The following is a 13,815-nucleotide window of genomic DNA, read 5'->3' as shown; positions in this document are numbered from 1 at the left end:
AGCTTCCCTGCCCAAGGGCTTTCTCAGAGGAGGAGGCTGAGGCAGGGAGATGGGGAGGACTCACTGCCCCTCTGCTGCCTTGCAGGTGGATGTGATTAAGAAGGCCTATCTGCAGGAGGAGGAGTGTGAGAACGCCGAGGTTTCCCCCCGGGAAGTCGGTCACAACATTTATATCCTGGCGCTGCAGGTAGGGAGCTGTGAGAGCAGGGACCTGCAGGCTGGGCTCCTGCTCACAGGCTGCACATTTTCCTCTGTATTTATGTACATCTCCCCCAGCCAGACTGGCCTCCCTGGGGAGGCACGGCTGGGAAATGAGCTTTTGGCTCTGGTAGAAAGCCAGCCCCCAGTTGCTCCCCTTGCACCCCCCATCCCACCCCCGTGTCCCACTCCTGTGGCTGCCAGTGGCCGCCCTCCAGCCTGTGCTCACTGTCCATGTCCCTCTTCCAGCTTTCCCGACACAACAAGTCTCTGCAGCAGCTCCTGAAGCCGGTGAAGCGAATCCAGGAGGAAGAGGAGGAGGGCATCTCATCCATGGTATGGAGGGGCCCCGGGGGTGGAGGCAGAGCCCCTCCGAGCTGCCCTGACCAGGGGCTGCAAAGAGTCTCCCACCCTTACTGAGCCCACCTGGGCTTTGTTGTTTAGGATTTGATGGATTTTGCTGTTCCCCAGGAGGACTAAAGAGAGAAAGACACCTCAGTGTGGGGCTCAGCCACGGGGTGACACAGGCTGGGGGCCCTGGGGGGGTCCTGCTGTTACCCACTCTCACCTCTTCCCTTCAGAAAGGAAGGCCTGAGTCTTTTGCTGTTTTTTCTTGCCCGTGTACCTTAGATCCCGACAAGATTCAGCAGGAATATGATTTCCCTGGGGTTTTGTGAGCACTGCTTTGTAATTTGTGGATTAGCAGCACTTGGATGTAATTATTGCAGGGAATCGAATGTCTGTCACCGCGGGGAGCCCTCACACCCCTTTAGGAAGCTTTAATTCGTTTGCTTTGCCTGGGAACCTCATCAGCTGTGGAGATGTTGAGGCGCGTTGTCGGAGCAGTCGGAGCTGGCTCCCGGCTGCAGCCACACTCATCCTCTCCCTGTCCTTTCCCTCTCCCCACCCAGCTCAGCCTCAACAACAAGCAGCTGTCGCAGATGCTGAAGTCCACGGCCCCGGTGCAGGAGGAGGAGGAGGATCCGCTGGCATATTATGAGAAACACACGTCCCAGATCGAGGCAAGACCTCTTGGCTCTTGGGTTTCCAGCCTGCCCACGATCCATGAATCCCACGAGGCTCCAGGCACCTCATCCCCTGTTATTTTGCACCAGGAGCCTCCCCCCCTTCCCGTCCCTGTGCTGGCAGGAGCATTAGCAGAGCCCATGGAGCTGAGGGATGAGCTGCCTCCCAGACCCTTCCCTTCTCTCCCAGCAGCAGTGGGATGCAGCTGATCCAGCAGCCCCATCCTCGTCCTTGGCACGGATCCCCTTGCAGATGGGCTGCTGTGCTCCCAGCTCTCCTCAGCACAGCCAGGGCTGCCTCTGCCTGGGGCAATTCAGAGGCTTCTAGACCAGTGCCCAGTGATGGGGGGTCCTGGGGAGGGGAGGCAGGAGGGGAAGGCACAGCCTCCTTCCAGGAGGGAGGAAACTGCAGCAGGGTAGGGCAGGATCTGATGGCTCCCTGCCCTGCTTCCCGCAGATCGTGCGCCTGGACCGGAGCATGGAGCAGATCATCTTCCCGGTGCCTGGAATCTGTGAGTTCCTCACCAAGGAGACCAAGTACCGGCTGTTCACCACCACGGAGCAGGACGAGCAGGGCAGCAAAGTCAGCGACTTCTTCGACCAGTCCTCCTTCCTCCACAACGAGATGGAGTGGCAGAAGAAGCTGCGCAGTAAGACCTTCCCCTGGCTCCTGTGGGATACTGGGGGGGCATTCCTGCTGGGAAAGGGCTGCAAACCTGGCAGCAGCCTGGAAATGGCATCCCCAGGCTCCCCTTGCTCTGTAGAGCCCCAGTGTGCAGGGAGTGGAGTTAAAGACCCCAGGGATGTGAATCCTCCATGCCTGTTGGTGCAGTTCCTCGTGTCTGAGATGCAGCTTACAGCACATTCCCCGGGATTCCCCCTGAGGTGTTTTCCCTGGAAAGCCCTCTCTCCACCTGTTTTCGGTTGCCTTTTCCTAAGCCAGGATCTAGTAGCTGCATTTGGGAAATAAATCCTATTTCTCTGCACCCTGCAGAGCTGCTCAGGGGCTTTCAGGCTGCATCAGGGTGGAAGTCCTGGCTGTAAATCCCAGGAGCTGGGCAGGGAGTCACACTATGGATACTGGGAGGCAGCCAAGGGGTAGGGGACAGCTCTGAAGGACAGAGCAGACCTGATTCCAGGGTGTCAGAGCAGGCCAGAGAGCTGGGAAACCAAGAAATGTGAACGGAGCCATTTAGAAGGTGCAGTCCTGTTCCAGCAGATGGGGAGGGATGTCTTCAGAGTATTTTATGAACGTTTGGAAGGGGTGGGAGGCTGGGTCACTCCAGGGCCACCAGCTGCCCTGAGTTGAGCCCATCAGGGGCCCAGGAGGACCCAGGGGGTCTGGGAGGACTCAGCCTCCCCAGTTGGCCCGAGGCTGGCTGAGCTTTGTGTGTCTGCCTCCTCTCCCCCCAGGCATGCCGCTGATGTACTGGTTCTCCCGCAGAATGACGCTCTGGGGAAGCATTTCCTTCAACCTGGCTGTCTTCATCAACATCATCATTGCTTTCTTCTACCCCTACGTGGAAGCCACTTCCATGGGTAAGTGCCCCAGCACCTGCTGCTCCTCAGGGTCGAAGGGAAAGGGATCCTCATATGCAGGAAAACTGGTCCCCATGTCCTTGTACTGCCCTTATCCTTGATCTCCTTTGGGCCCCTAAAGCTCCAAGTCTTTCCTGCTGGGCAAAGGAAGGGATTGAGTCAGGATTTCAGTTTCCAGCCCTCCCACTGCTTCCTTCTTAGGGAAATCTCTCTTCTTCCTGGGCTGCACTTTCCCTTTTTGTAAAATGTGGGAAACAGTGATGGCATTCATTCCTGTTGTCAGGCAAAGCCTCCATCATCTGCAGTGAGATCTTGGATAAAAGATGTTAGAAAGTGTATCAGTAAGAACCATCTGGATCAATACAAGCCTTTGCAGTCCAGCAGCATCTCTCTCTCTGATAACGAGCTCGTTAGTGCTCCTGCACGGCCCGGCAGCAGCAGTGCCTGAGTGGCAGCTGCATTTCACCCCCTGCCCTTTAACATCCACGGCTCTCCCCTTCCCAGGAGTGCTGGATTCCCCGCTGATCTCCCTGCTCTTCTGGATCCTGATCTGCTTCTCCATCATGGCCCTGTTCACCAGGCGCTACGGGGTCCGCCCGCTGCTCGTGGCCCTCATCCTGCGCTCCATCTACTACCTGGGCATCGGGCTCACCCTCAACATCCTGGGGGCCCTCAACGTGAGTCCTGCAGGGCTGGGGGCACCGGGGGCTGCTCCCCACCCCCGGAGTGCAGCACACCCCACTCCCCCTGTCTCTGGCTGTCCCCAGCTGACCAACAAGATCGTGTTCGTGGTGAGCTTCGTGGGCAACCGAGGGACCTTCATCCGTGGGTACAAGGCCATGATCATGGATGTGGAATTCCTGTACCACGTCGGCTACATCGTGACGAGCGTCCTGGGACTCTTCGTGCACGAGCTCTTCTACAGCATCCTGGTACACTGAATGCAGGTGTTTGGGGCACAGGTGGCGCCTTAGAAGCCGGAAGGTTCCTGTGACACCTTCCAGGGGCCGATTGATAGCAGGGAGAACAATTCCCTGAGCTCTGATCTTTGCGTGGGCTGATCTTTCTGCTTCCCGACAGTATCTATTGCTGTCTCTCTCCTGGTCCTCTGCTGTATCTCTCCTTCTAATCTCTGCTGTGTACTTTATCTGGGTCAGCTGGGAGACAACGTGAGCTGGAGAGGGCAGAGCCAGGGTGAATGTGGCCTATTCTTGGCTCTCCTGCTGTGCATAAGTCACTTCATTCTTCTCTGCTTCCCTTCCGTAAGCCAGGAAACTTAAAGGCTTTGTGCGAAAGTTAGTCAAGGTCTGCTGAGTGATCCAAGATCTCAGGATAAAAGGGGATATAGATAGGCCAGGCATTATCAGGAAAAGCACCCTGCAGCATTTCTTTGCTCCTGGGTCCTTTCAGCTGTTTGACTTGATCTACCGTGAGGAGACCCTGTTTAATGTCATCAAAAGCGTGACGCGGAACGGCCGCTCCATCCTGCTGACAGCCCTGCTGGCCCTCATCCTCGTCTACCTCTTCTCCATCGTGGGCTTCCTGTTCCTGAAGGATGACTTCATCCTGGAGGTGGATCGTCTGCCCGACAGCAAAGGTTGGTCAACCCTGGCCCTGCTCGGGACCGGGCAGAGCGTGGGATGTTGGGCCCCTGCTCCCCCCCTGCAGGAACACACCCCCCCCTCTCTCTGTGTGCACTGGGGGCCTTGGAAACTGGGAGCACTGGTTTGGGGGGTCACACAGAAGGCACCTGCCTGTACTGACACAGAAACCCCGTGCTGCAGAGAGCAGGGTGTGGGGTTAGTGGTGGCAGAGAAGGGGGCACAGAGCTGCAGATGAAGGGTCAGCGCTGTGGAGTCTCGCTGAACCCTGAGCAAAAGATTCAAAGCCTAGAAAAATCTAGGAGAATATGAAGCAACGTTTTTCCAAGAGGCTTGGAATCAACTTGGAAGCAGTGGATAAGCTGAGGAGCTTTGCTGAGGAGAGTGGATGCTCTGACAGGACTGTGGTCTCTGTTCCTTGCAGATGATCCCTTGGGGATGCAAAGGAACATGGAGACCTTCATGGAGTCGTGCAGCAGTGACAAAATCAGCTGCTCTACTGCGCCCACTGCCTTGGAAGGTAAGAGAGCTCCTTAGGAAGGCTGACTCTTTGTGGCAGAGTAGGTTTGCCTGCCAGCCAGCTGGGAAAAATCCCAGCTTTTCCAAGATGGAAACAAGCAGCCCATATTCTGGCACATGCTAGGCAAGAGGCCTGTGAATTTTGCACTGACCCTGGCATAAAAAATGTCGAAGTAGACTCAATTAGTCATAAAGGAAGCTGAGCTCCAGGAGCACTCGGCCAAACGCCTGCAGGGCGAGGAGCTGCTGGGGGAGCTGCTGGGACGGGGTTGGGACACCCACAGTGGCAGGGGGTTAGGACACCCACAGTGGCACGGGGCTGGGACACCCACAGTGGCACCTGGTTGGGACACCCACAGTGGCACGGGGCTGGGACACCCACAGTGGCACCTGGTTGGGACACCCACAGTGGCACGGGGCTGGGACACCCACAGTGGCACCAGCTCCTGCACCGCTGCAGCCACAGCCACCCCGGGGAGGGCCTGGAGCTGCAGCCCTGCCTGTGCCCTGAGCTTGGCCCCGGTCCCCCTGCAGCCCCTGACCCCGAGCAGTGGGAGCGTGCCTGTGACACGCTGCTCATGTGCATTGTCACCGTGCTCAACCACGGGCTGCGCAACGGCGGCGGCGTCGGGGACATCCTGCGCAAACCCTCCAAGGACGTGAGTGGGGGGCACCCGGGACCTTCCTGCTGCTCAGTCCTGCTGCACTCACTGCTGTGCCACTGCCCTGCCTGCCTGGGACACAGCCAGCTCTGTCCCCCGGGTTCCCCTCCAGCGCTTCCCTCCTCCCCTCCCAACCCCAGCTCTGCCCCCTCAGCTCTGCCCTCAGCCCTGGCCGTGCAGTGGGGCAGCCTGGCTGCAGCAGAGCTGGGCAAGACACCCAGTTCTCCCTCTCATCTGTTACAGGAGTCCCTGTTTCCTGCTCGGGTTGTCTACGACCTCCTCTTCTTCTTCATTGTCATCATCATCGTCCTTAACCTCATCTTTGGGGTCATTATTGACACCTTTGCTGATCTGAGGAGTGAGAAACAGAAGAAGGAAGAGATCCTGAAGACCACCTGTTTCATCTGTGGTGAGCATTGGAATTGCCCCAAAGTTCTTCCTCCCCTCCAAGACTGGGGGAAGGAAAAGAATTTCAGCTGGTTTCTGTTTTTTATTTATTACTGCAAAACTTAAATCTGTTCAGTGAGGGGTCAGTGCACTGTGAGGATCTTACCAAGGACACAACTGAAAGGAAAATGCTCTATGTTGTTCCTCATCCTGTTAATGAGGTGTTAAACTAAAACCAGATTGTCCATCTCATTCCTGAGACCATCCCTTAGTCAGTGGGGAAAAAAAGCAGCATATTACTAAAGAAATAAAATACAGAAAATGTTCTGTAATCCTTTCAGTCAGCAGAAGGAATCAAAAAAAAAAAAAAAAAGAAAACCCTAGTAAGTCTCAGTGCTTTTTTTTTAAAGATCCTCTGGGTGCATTTCATGCACATAGGTACCTGGGCAGAGGCACAGCCAGCAGGACTTTAAATAGAAGCCTCTTGAACAGTGATTAATGCCAGGTTGGACAAGACTTGAAACAACCTGGTCTAGTGGAAGGTGTCCTTGCCCATGGCAGGAGTTGGAACTGGGTGAGCTTTAAGGTCCCTTCCAACCCAAACCATTCTGTTATTCTGTCATTCCCCCCTGGTCTGTAGGTTTGTAGGTTTGTTGTGTGCCAAATGCCAACTAATTATTAAAAGCACTTGAAGGACAGCCCTGGGAGAGGATGGTGTTTTCTGTACGTCCTTTCACACTGCTGCTCAGCTCTGACCTTCTCCCCTCCCCTTCTCCTCCCTCCCCATCTCCAACCTCCACTGCCTTTCCCAGGCCTGGAACGGGACAAGTTTGACAACAAGACCGTGTCCTTTGAGGAGCACATTAAATACGAGCACAACATGTGGAACTACCTGTACTTCATCGTGCTGGTGCGGGTGAAGAACAAGACGGACTACACGGGGCCCGAGAGCTACGTGGCACAGATGATAAAGGTACAGGGCCCCTGGGGCCATCCCAGCCTGCCTGCCCTGGGGATGCTGAGAGCAGGGGGCTGGCCAAAGAAAAACAGCTCTCAGAACTCCCTTTGGAAAATATTCAGTAATGCAGAAGTGCCTTAGTTCGTCCTTAGCTGTTTATTTCCACTTTGCCATCCCAGCCAGCACCACCAGTGTCTGTTTGGCGGTTTGGGCCGTGAGTTTAAGGGTTGAACCAGGCAGGAGGGAGTGTGGCTTCAAGGGGGTTTCAAGGCAAGAGAGGGAAAGGAAATTGAGGAAAGAAAAACTTCTGCACTTGAGCCCAGAAGGCTGCACAAAACAAACGAGAAACAGACAGTTTGTGGAAAATGTGCAACAATGTTTGCAAAGAGAATTTTTTAATCCCTAAGCACGGGCTGCCTGTGAGACCCACACAGGTCTCCTTCCTCCTCTTCTCCCCACCTCCAACTCCCCCTCCCCGTGGTTGCCCTTCCAGAACAAGAACCTGGACTGGTTCCCCCGGATGCGAGCCATGTCCCTGGTCAGCAATGAAGGGGAAGGGGAACAGAACGAGATCCGGAACCTGCAGGACAAGCTGAACACCACCATGAAGTTGGTGTCCCACCTCACCTCCCAGCTGAACGAGCTCAAGGAACAGGTCTGGACCCTGTTGAAAGGGGAACTCCTGTCCTCCCCAGAACAGACACCAAGGGCAGGGAGGGGGAGGCAGAACCCGCCCGAGGCAGTACAAGCACAATACAAACCAAGGGCTCCCGCAGCTCCTTTTTGGGGGAATTGGGGACACCTGGGACACGTGTTTTTTGATAGTGCCACTCGGAGGGTTTTCTGGCAGAGGCTCAAAGCAGCACAGACTCAGGGGGAGTGCGTGAGAGCAGCAGGGCCTGGTTCCTGCCTCACCCTGCCCCTGTTTGCCTGCAGATGACGGAGCAGCGGAAGCGCAGGCAGAGGATGGGGTTTGTGGATGTCCAGAACACCATGAACCACTGACGGCATCACCGTCACCCGCCGAGGGACTGCACCTGTGTGCCAGCTCAGGAGGCTGCTGCTCCCTGGCTTCCAGGCACGGATGGCACTGTCTGGGGACGACAGCCCACATGGAAAGGGCTCCCCAGGCAGCATCTCCCCTAGAGCGCTTGTAAGCAATTCCAGGACCAGGGACTGGCCGGATTCCTCCCCACACCTGGGCCCAGGTGTTACTCTACCGCCCTTGTAGGAAGATAAATCATACAGGACTTTTATTCCTCATTGCAATAACTCTTTATTTTGCAAATGTGGAGGGTTGTATCTTTATCTCCATGTGCTCCATCCCCTCGGGTGTGGGGGAAGTAGCTGTAGGGCTGCAATATTTAACTTATTCCGAGTGGCACTAGTCCCTGTGGATCTTTGCAAACCAGCCATGGTATCTGCTGGGCCTGCTCCACGCTGATCCCCCTCCACTTAAAGAATTCTGTTCATCTTGTGGTGCAGTAAAGAGGAGCTGAACTCGAGGAGGTGGATTTAATTTAATTAACTCACCAGATGAGGAGCTGAGCTTGTCCTAGTGTGAACTAGTCTTTTGCCTTCTGTGGACCAAGAGTCTTTGGGCAGCAGTAGTAGGAGCCTGCAGGTTTACAGGAGTTCACTGTGAAGGGGTGTCCTGTGTTTTAGTTTCATCTCTGGTGTCATGTTTTACTTTTTTTTAGTTGTTATTGTTGTTACTTAAGAACTGAAGTGTAAATTGCCTTAACTAAATTAAATACAAAATCACGTTATAATAAAAACTTAAACGTGGTAAAGAAGGTTCCCTTCCTGTGCCCTTTGGTGTGTGATGGGGCTGTTAAATAGAACCACAGAACAACCCCAGGCCCTGAAGCCAAAAAAGGGCTGCCACCCAAGGTGCTCCACAGCCCCCTGCTCTCAGCTCTGGGTGTCACACGATGCTCCAGTCTGATGCCAAATACTGCCATGAAGAACCACCATGAGCAGCAGCCTTGGTTCCTGAAGCTTTGGACTAGAGCCTGCTGCAGTTCTAAATTCTTGCACTACTTGCCAGGAAAAAACTGTTGAAACTCATAAAAAGCAGCAGCTGTTGGTGCTGTGGAGCCCTGGCACAGCTCTGCTCCAGACACTCATCCTTCCCAAGCCAACCCCAGCCCCAATCCCAAGAACAGACACTGATGCAACCATAAAAGCTCTAAAAAGGAATAAAAAAGGCCATAACAGTGAAGTTGCATAGCACTTGAAATGTGTTTATGGCCCTATATACCAGCATGTCATTAAATCCTGCCTTTACCCCCCAGCTCTGCAATAACCACCCAGAGCCCTCCTCATGCTGAGGGGGATCTGCACAGAGCCAGCTCGACCAGCAGCACTGCAGCATCTGACTGGAAGCTCCATTAAACTCTCACAGTGCTCCACTGTCACCATGGCAAAGTCACCCTCAGTCCTCTCCTTGTCTTCTCCAAAGGAAAATAACTGCGATGATTAAAGTTCTCCCTCCCTCCCTTGCACTGTTCCCTGTGCTAACACACACAAACACGAGCACAGAGAGGTTTTCACATCATCCCTCTCCTCTTTACAAGCACATTTACAGCTGACACAGCTTTAAATGCTCCGTGCAGCTCCTGGCTGTTCCATTTTTGTAATACAAAGGCCCAGGTCTGACACCACAAAGTTCTCTCCTTACATTGCTCCAACAAGGCTTCAGCACGGATGAGTTAAGCTCTGTCCTAGATTTTCAGGGGAAAAAAAGAGGCACTAAACATGAAGGATATACAGGGCAGGGCTGAACAAAAATGCTGCTGCTAAGAGGAATAAATGGTTTTATTCATCATGGCAACACACAGAGCTTCAGGGATATGTACAGTGGAGAAGCTGAGAGCTGGGCCCTCACTTCGAGTCCTCTTCGGGTTTCTTGGCAGAAAACTTTTCCCGCAGTCTCCTCCACGTCCCTTTTTTCATGTCTTCCATCTGTTTCAGAATGTCTGCAAAGGGAGAAGGAAGGGAGGGGGCAGAGGAAGATAAGCAGAGGAATGAAACCCTCTTAAAACAGCTCTGCCTTCCATAGATTTTTCCTTTTCTGACTTTTCATCTTAACGAATTTCCATTCCAGGCCCGAGGCGAGGTTGGTTTCCCTTCCAATCAATGCAGGGAGTCTCTTATCGCCAACAACTGATATTCACTTTCCACGCACTGCAATCAAAGTTAGCAACTGGAGCAGAACAAAACTGCTCTGGCTTCCAGCTCTGCACTTCACAAAGGATGTGACTGAGAGCATTTCTGCACAGGCTCCCTCCCAAGGTCCAACACAAAAGAAACACTGAAGGGAATTGGGAGATGGTGAAACAGAAGCTGAGCTCCATGTTGGAATGACTGGGCAAACATGGTTCTTTCACACAGTTCCTGCTGTCTGACCCCAAAGAGCCCTTGGAAAGACTTTGCTGTTCCTGCCAGTGCAAAATCCAATCGACTCTTCACCTCAATAGAATAATTAGTTACTCCTGTATTGAATTACTCCTCAATTGCTTCTGAACTTACTCCTCCTCAAACACCCCCGGGTGTTTAAAAGATGCCACGAGCACCACAAAGATCAGAATGTTCCCTTCCTCCTGCACTGCCCTCCCAGCCCAAGCACAGCCAGTACCTGTTGCCAGGATCATCCTGCAATCCTCCACTGTCACCCCTGTGAAGGTTGTGTCTTTCAGCCGTGGATACTTCCCAGGTGAGCAAGAGGAGAGAGGCACGAACATGTTACTTGTGGTGCACGTGCATTTGGCACAGCCTGAGCTTGTTTTTAGTCCAGGAATTCTGTTTATCCACCCAACTACTGCCCTGCTCCCACCCCACAGAGCCCTGCCCTCAGTGAGCACAGGCACCAGGCACTGCAGCATCCACTGCCCATGTGTCCCTGGGACATTCCCAGGAACCCTGCCACTCCCAGGACTCCCCCCAAAGGAGGGGTGATGGCCAGTGCCAGAGCTCACCTTGTTTTTGTAGTAGTTGGTGTGGATCCTGACCAAGCTCTCGTACATTTGGTCACAGGCCTCGGGGTCAGCGATCTGCAGGGACACGAGTGTCACACAGGTTATTTTACACCTCCACAGCAAAACCCCCCTTGTTTTCCACGGCCTGGGACAATGGCAGTGAAGGAGCAGCTCAGCAGACTTCCAGTGCACTGCTGGATGCTGGATACCTGCTGTCCTGCTCCAGGTCTTTCCCTTCCACTTCCCACCAGCTTGGCCTGCAAGAATAACCACACGTGGGATTTCCAGAACAGACCTTAAACTCTGCACCAGCTAAATGTGACAGATCAGTGTGAACACACAGTTAGAGAACACTGTGCTCAGCTTTCTTCTCATGTTTCCTGGCTGGTGCTGTGAAACCTGTGGCCCTCCCTGCTCCGAGGCCACTTCTGTCACCTGTTCCATTGTAAGGAACCAGCCAGGACAAGGTGGAAGTCAGAAACTCCCTGTGCAGGCTAAAAATAGCCTATAATTGATTAAGGAAAGCAGTACAAACGACACATAACAGCTTGGGAAGGGTAACTGGATTTCTATTTCAGACCAGGCTAATCCCCAGCCTGTGCCAGGTGTCCCAAAGGGATGCTCCTGCCTGGCACAGCCCCTGCCCAGCAGTGTGGATGGCTGCTTTTCTATTTCACAATGGTGGGGGATTTTTTCCTCTTCTAGAATGGGGCCAACTTGTCCAGAACTCTGCATTGCTGCTCCACGACAACAAACCTGAATGATTAAAACAGGTAAGGAACACAAATAACACCAACAGAAACTTGTCAGGATGAAATGGCCTGGCTCCTCCTGGGACACGGGCACAGGGGCAGCACACAGAGGGTGATGCAAAGTAGGAAAAGTAAGGAAAAACTTTCCTTGTCCAGCAGGAGAGCCCACATCCCACTGCAGGTGATCCTCACCTGTGTCCTGCAGCCCCATCCCAAACAGCCCTGGCTCAGGCACCAGCAGTGACAGCACAAATAGTGATTAAGAGGGTGGCCCAAACAGCATCCCACCCCCAGCAAATCTTACTGCACATGATTAAAAGAGGCATTAGATTGCTAAAGAGGCCCTTCTGGCTCTAGCTCCTCTCGTCACACATTCCCCTCACTGTATTCAGCCTCTCTACACACAAACTGCCACCAGACATAATTCACATTTCCAGGATGAGTGGCAGCTTGGGGATCTTGGAGCCAACTGGTGCAGCACATCCAGCTGTCCTGAGCATATGGAAAAGCAATAAACTCTTCCCAAAATGTCTTTTACAGACTATTCTGGTCACCAATACAGGATTAGGAGCTTATAATGGTCCCTTGAAGTCGAAAACGCCATCTCTGGAACAATGTTTTTATGCTAAGAAAGGGCACATTTACATTCTGCAGCAACACCTCCACACCTGGGGAGGTCTGCAGCCAAGTCAGGCATCAGATTCCCTAATTTATTTCAGCAGCAAAGCCTAAACTCCGACAGAATTACAGCTGGAGGTGGAATTCAATTGTACAGGCACTGCACTCCATCAGTGTCAGGCAGTGCTGCAGTTCCCTCTGCCCACCCTGCAGCACCCCAGCGTGGGGGCAAGGAAATCACACCAATTAACTGCATCCCTGCAGGCCACTGACAATTCCCAGAGCTTTGTGCCCCACGCCCATAACCACGGGGATGGGGTTCTCCAAAGGATGTGGTGCAAAGGGTGCAAGAACTGGGTACAAACCAGGGGGGCTGGGTACAAACCATTGTCCTGGGCACAAACTAGAGATCCTGGGTACAAAACACTGTCCTGGGCACAAACTAGACATCCTGGGTACAAAACACTGTCCTGGGTACAAACCATTGTCCTGGGTACAAACTAGAGATCCTGGATACAAACCATTGTCCTGGGTACAAACCATTGTCCTGGGTACAAACCACTGTCCTGGGTACAAACCATTGTCCTGGGTACAAACTAGAGATCCTGGGTACAAACCACTGTCCTGGGTACAAACCATTGTCCTGGGTACAAAACACTGTCCTGGGTACAAAACACTGTCCTGGGTACAAACTAGAGATCCTGGGTACAAACCAGAGATCCTGGGTACAAACCAGAGATCCTGGGTACAAACCACTGTCCCGGGTACAAACCACTGTCCCGGGTACAAACCATTTTCTTGGGTACAAACCACTGTCCCGGGTACAAACCACTGTCCCGGGTACAAACCACTGTCCCGGGTACAGCCCGGTGGAGGAACAGGGGATGTGGCTGATTGGGGTCTGTGCTTCCAAGGCTTCTGAGCGCTCGCACAACCCCTTGCCCTGCTCTGTGCTGTCCCTGGAGGGGCTGGATGGACTCCACGCTCCCTGAGGGTCCCTCCCAGCCCAGGCTTCCACGCAGCCCCGAGGGAGCCCCACGTGAGCCCCAAATTCCTGCGGTTTGTGCCCAAAACCCCCCCGAGAGCGCGACCGCCGGCCTCTCCCCCCCCCCCCCCCCGGCCACCCCCGCGGGGCGCGGCGGTCGCGGCGCTCACCGGGGTGTTCTCGCCCTCGCGGAAGGCCTGTGCCACGCGCTGCCGCAGGGCCGCGCCCAGGTCCCGCTGCCGCTTCGTCTCCTCCACGGGCCACTCCTCGCAGAGCCGCAGGAACCGCCGGTACCGGCTGGCGGCCATGACGGTCACGTGCGCGGTCACGTGCGCCCGCCGGGTCACGTGGGCCGCGGGGACTCCCGCCATGGCTGAGGGGGGAGAGTGAGAAACACAGACACGGACAGACTGACAGACACACAGACACACAGACACACAGACACAGACACACCCCGGGACCCCGTGAGGGACCACCGGCCCAGGGACACCTCCCCGGGCAGCCCCTTCCAACGCCTGACCCCTCCATCCGTGGAGAAATTCCTCCCGGTGTCCGACAGCCATGGCACACGGACTCCTCACAGTGCTGTTC

At 54.4% G+C, this 13,815-nt stretch overlaps 2 protein-coding genes across 2 annotated transcripts in view; one reads left to right on the top strand and one right to left on the bottom strand.

Annotated features, from left to right (window-relative positions):
- The window catches only part of ITPR3 (inositol 1,4,5-trisphosphate receptor type 3), a 36,400-nt gene extending 27,713 nt beyond the window's left edge, over positions 1 to 8,687 (top strand). Inside the window, exons 45-58 of the mRNA XM_051809007.1 lie at positions 86 to 187; positions 448 to 534; positions 1,110 to 1,220; positions 1,681 to 1,873; positions 2,637 to 2,762; positions 3,267 to 3,439; positions 3,530 to 3,694; positions 4,173 to 4,359; positions 4,788 to 4,883; positions 5,417 to 5,541; positions 5,788 to 5,953; positions 6,744 to 6,904; positions 7,383 to 7,544; positions 7,826 to 8,687. Of these exons, the coding sequence (XP_051664967.1) occupies positions 86 to 187; positions 448 to 534; positions 1,110 to 1,220; positions 1,681 to 1,873; positions 2,637 to 2,762; positions 3,267 to 3,439; positions 3,530 to 3,694; positions 4,173 to 4,359; positions 4,788 to 4,883; positions 5,417 to 5,541; positions 5,788 to 5,953; positions 6,744 to 6,904; positions 7,383 to 7,544; positions 7,826 to 7,894 (1,923 nt within the window). The 3' untranslated portion in view covers positions 7,895 to 8,687. The remainder of the gene's footprint in view (positions 1 to 85; positions 188 to 447; positions 535 to 1,109; positions 1,221 to 1,680; positions 1,874 to 2,636; positions 2,763 to 3,266; positions 3,440 to 3,529; positions 3,695 to 4,172; positions 4,360 to 4,787; positions 4,884 to 5,416; positions 5,542 to 5,787; positions 5,954 to 6,743; positions 6,905 to 7,382; positions 7,545 to 7,825) is intronic.
- A 1,004-nt stretch (positions 8,688 to 9,691) lies between these two features.
- LOC127480662 (ubiquinol-cytochrome-c reductase complex assembly factor 2) lies at positions 9,692 to 13,556 on the bottom strand. Its single transcript, XM_051809012.1, has 4 exons — positions 13,395 to 13,556; positions 10,870 to 10,944; positions 10,530 to 10,599; positions 9,692 to 9,870 (listed from the first exon to the last, which is right to left on the bottom strand). Exons 1-4 carry the CDS (start codon positions 13,530 to 13,532, stop codon positions 9,776 to 9,778), a joined length of 378 nt encoding a protein of 125 aa, XP_051664972.1. The 5' UTR covers positions 13,533 to 13,556; the 3' UTR covers positions 9,692 to 9,775.
- Between the last annotated feature and the right edge of the window lie 259 nt (positions 13,557 to 13,815).

The sequence above is a fragment of the Manacus candei genome, unplaced genomic scaffold (assembly GCF_025592945.1).
Source record: "Manacus candei isolate 608988 ecotype Guabito, Panama unplaced genomic scaffold, ASM2559294v1 h1tg000073l, whole genome shotgun sequence".
NCBI lineage: Eukaryota > Metazoa > Chordata > Aves > Passeriformes > Pipridae > Manacus > Manacus candei.
This window is presented reverse-complemented; position numbering and strand designations above follow the sequence as displayed.